Genomic DNA, 2,593 nt, shown 5'->3' with positions numbered 1-2,593 from the left:
GGCAGGTGGCTGCCTTCATTGTCGTTGTGAAAGGGTTAATGTGAGACGTACATTGTAAAGATTGTGATTTCTTGTATAGAGGGGCGCGTGCCAGCATGGATCAGTTTCTCTTTCTTGTGAAAACGAAACGCCTGCGGTCTCCCAGGTTATGACTGCACTGACATTGTAAAGCACATAGTCAAAGTCCACACACTTTGTGTCCAAAGGCATCACACCAGGCACCACATACCGGTTTTTCCGCTTGTGTGTGTGTGTGTGTGTGAACCTTGCAGTTCATTGGTCCATTCTTGCCTGACTCATCTGAGATAAGCCAGGAAAGAGGAAACGGGTTCTTATTCTGACACTCCTCACTGACGACACACAAATATTCACCTTCAGATCACACACAACTTTCAGTGAGGGAGGACAGACTGACCCAGACCACTTGAACCTGGCTGACTGATTTCCTGGCTGGAACGGTGTGTTTGTAGCTTCACTCATCAAATGGCTTCCAAGTCGTCTCTTCCTGAAGAGGATTATTCCTGTCCAGTGTGTTTTGACATCTTTAAAGATCCCGTTCTCCTGCCATGTTGCCACAGCTTCTGTAAAGACTGCCTGCAGAAATGGTGGAGAGAGAAGAAAATAAAAGAATGTCCAGTTTGTAAGGAGAGACACTCGGTGGATCCACCCAGAAACCTGGCTCTGAAGAACGTGTGTGAGGCCTTCATGAAGGAGAGACATCAGAGAGCTAAGGTTCTCTGCAGTTTGCATGCTGAGAAACTGTTCTGTTTCTGTTTGGAATGTCAACAGCCAGCGTGTGTTGTGTGCCGAGGTAGTACAAATCACACCAACCACAGGTTCAGACCCATCAACGAAGCTGCACTTGAACGCAAAGAGGAAGTCCAGAAATCACTGCAGCTGTTACATGGCAAACTAGAGCTTTTTAATGAATGTAAAACAAACTATGATGAAACGGCAGCACACATTCAGTTCCAGACCCGGTACACAGAGATGCAGATAAAGACACAGTTTAAGAAGATGCATCAGTTTCTACAAGTGGAAGAGGGAGCCAGAATCGCTGCACTGCGGGACGAGGAGTGGCAGAAGTTTCAGATGATGAAGAAGAAGATTGAGCGTCTAAACAGAGACGTCTCAACTCTTTCAAACACAATTGGAGCCATAGAGGAGGAACTGAGAGCTGAACACGTGTCATTCCTGCAAAACGTCTCATTCCTGGACTTCGAGATATCCCAGGTGAGACTGCAGGACCCCCAGCCGATCTCAAGAGCACTGATAGATGTGGCCAAACACCTGGGCAACCTGACCTTCAGTGTCTGGGACAAGATGAAGGACATCGTCTCCTACACTCCTGTCATTCTGGACCCCAACACTGCCCATCCAGAATACATCCTGTCTGATGATCTGACCAGTGTGAGAAGGGGAAATGGACAGCAACTTCCTGACAACCCAGAGAGGTTTGACTGCTATGGCGATGTTCTGGGTTCCGAGGGCTTTAACTCAGGGACTCACAGCTGGGATGTTGAGGTCAGAGACAACACAAGCTGGTCAGTGGGCGTGTTGGCAGAATCGTTTCAGAGGAAGGGAAACGGAGGCGGTCCATTCTGGAGAATAGCTTTAGATGATGGTAAATATACAGCCCGCGCCTCACCAGGGTCAGACACTGATCTCTCATTGAGGCAGAAACCCCAGAGGATCAGAGTCCATCTGGACTGGCATGAAGGAAGGGTGGCCTTCTCTGACCCTGATACTAACGCACACATACACACATTCACACACACTTTCACTGACACACTATATCCATACATTGGCACTGTCCATAATCTCCCTCTGAAAATGTTACCATCAGTCGAACACTGATGCAACATGGTTAGAGATGATGATGATCAGGGGTTGACACTAACTCAGAGCCACTTGCCCGTCGGGCAAGTACAGGTCAGATTCTACTTGCCCTAAAGTTTTATTTACCTGCCAGGGGCGGGTGGGCGACCCTCGGTGTCAACACCTGCTGCTGATGATGAAGAAGAAGACAAACGATAGTCTTTAAAGAGCAATCCTTGTCTGTTAGAATCCAAATGATTGTGTTGTGGTCGAGATGGTCATTGGTGATCACACTATGAACTATGATGTCATCATCGTCTCTACACGGTAAAATCAAAGTGCTAATTTGACTGTGTAAAATGGAACCAAATGGACCCTATGATCTATAGCATTGACATATTAATCATCTAAAACTAAAACACTTCTGGGGTAATTTGACTGTCTATGCATTTTGTTGGCACCCCTGGTTTTGAAGTTGCTTGATTCAAGGTGTATACATTTGGTATTTATTTGATCTTATATAAACCCATTGTAACTTTCAAACTCCATTTAAACTGTTAATCGAAAACACATCCCTGGTGCTGATAACTGATAGCCCTACACGTATATCTTAATTTTTCATAAATATTTGAAGTTTTTCAGAAAACTTATGTCAGAATTTAGAAGGCATTTAAATGGGTAATAAATAATATTTAATATATAATGGTAATAATTTCGGGGTACTATATATTTCAGACTAATTCATGACTATTTCAAATATCTGAAAATAAATTGT

General features: G+C 44.6%; 1 protein-coding gene across 1 annotated transcript; it reads left to right on the top strand.

The window, feature by feature from the left end:
- The first annotated feature begins 365 nt into the window (after window positions 1-365).
- On the top strand, window positions 366-1,905 carry LOC308316170 (nuclear factor 7, ovary-like). The gene has a single exon (XM_080764607.1). It carries the CDS (start codon window positions 484-486, stop codon window positions 1,855-1,857), a length of 1,374 nt encoding a protein of 457 aa, XP_080620733.1. The 5' UTR covers window positions 366-483; the 3' UTR covers window positions 1,858-1,905.
- Window positions 1,906-2,593: the final 688 nt, after the last annotated feature.

This window comes from Protomyctophum bolini (genome assembly GCF_963924005.1).
Source record: "Protomyctophum bolini genome assembly, chromosome: 5".
Lineage (NCBI taxonomy): Eukaryota > Metazoa > Chordata > Actinopteri > Myctophiformes > Myctophidae > Protomyctophum > Protomyctophum bolini.
This window is presented reverse-complemented; position numbering and strand designations above follow the sequence as displayed.

Excerpts from the sequence above, each read along its gene's own strand:
- LOC308316170 (XM_080764607.1), top strand. The coding sequence starts at position 484 with ATGGCTTCCAAGTCGTCTCTTCCTGAAGAGGATTATTCCTGTCCAGTG.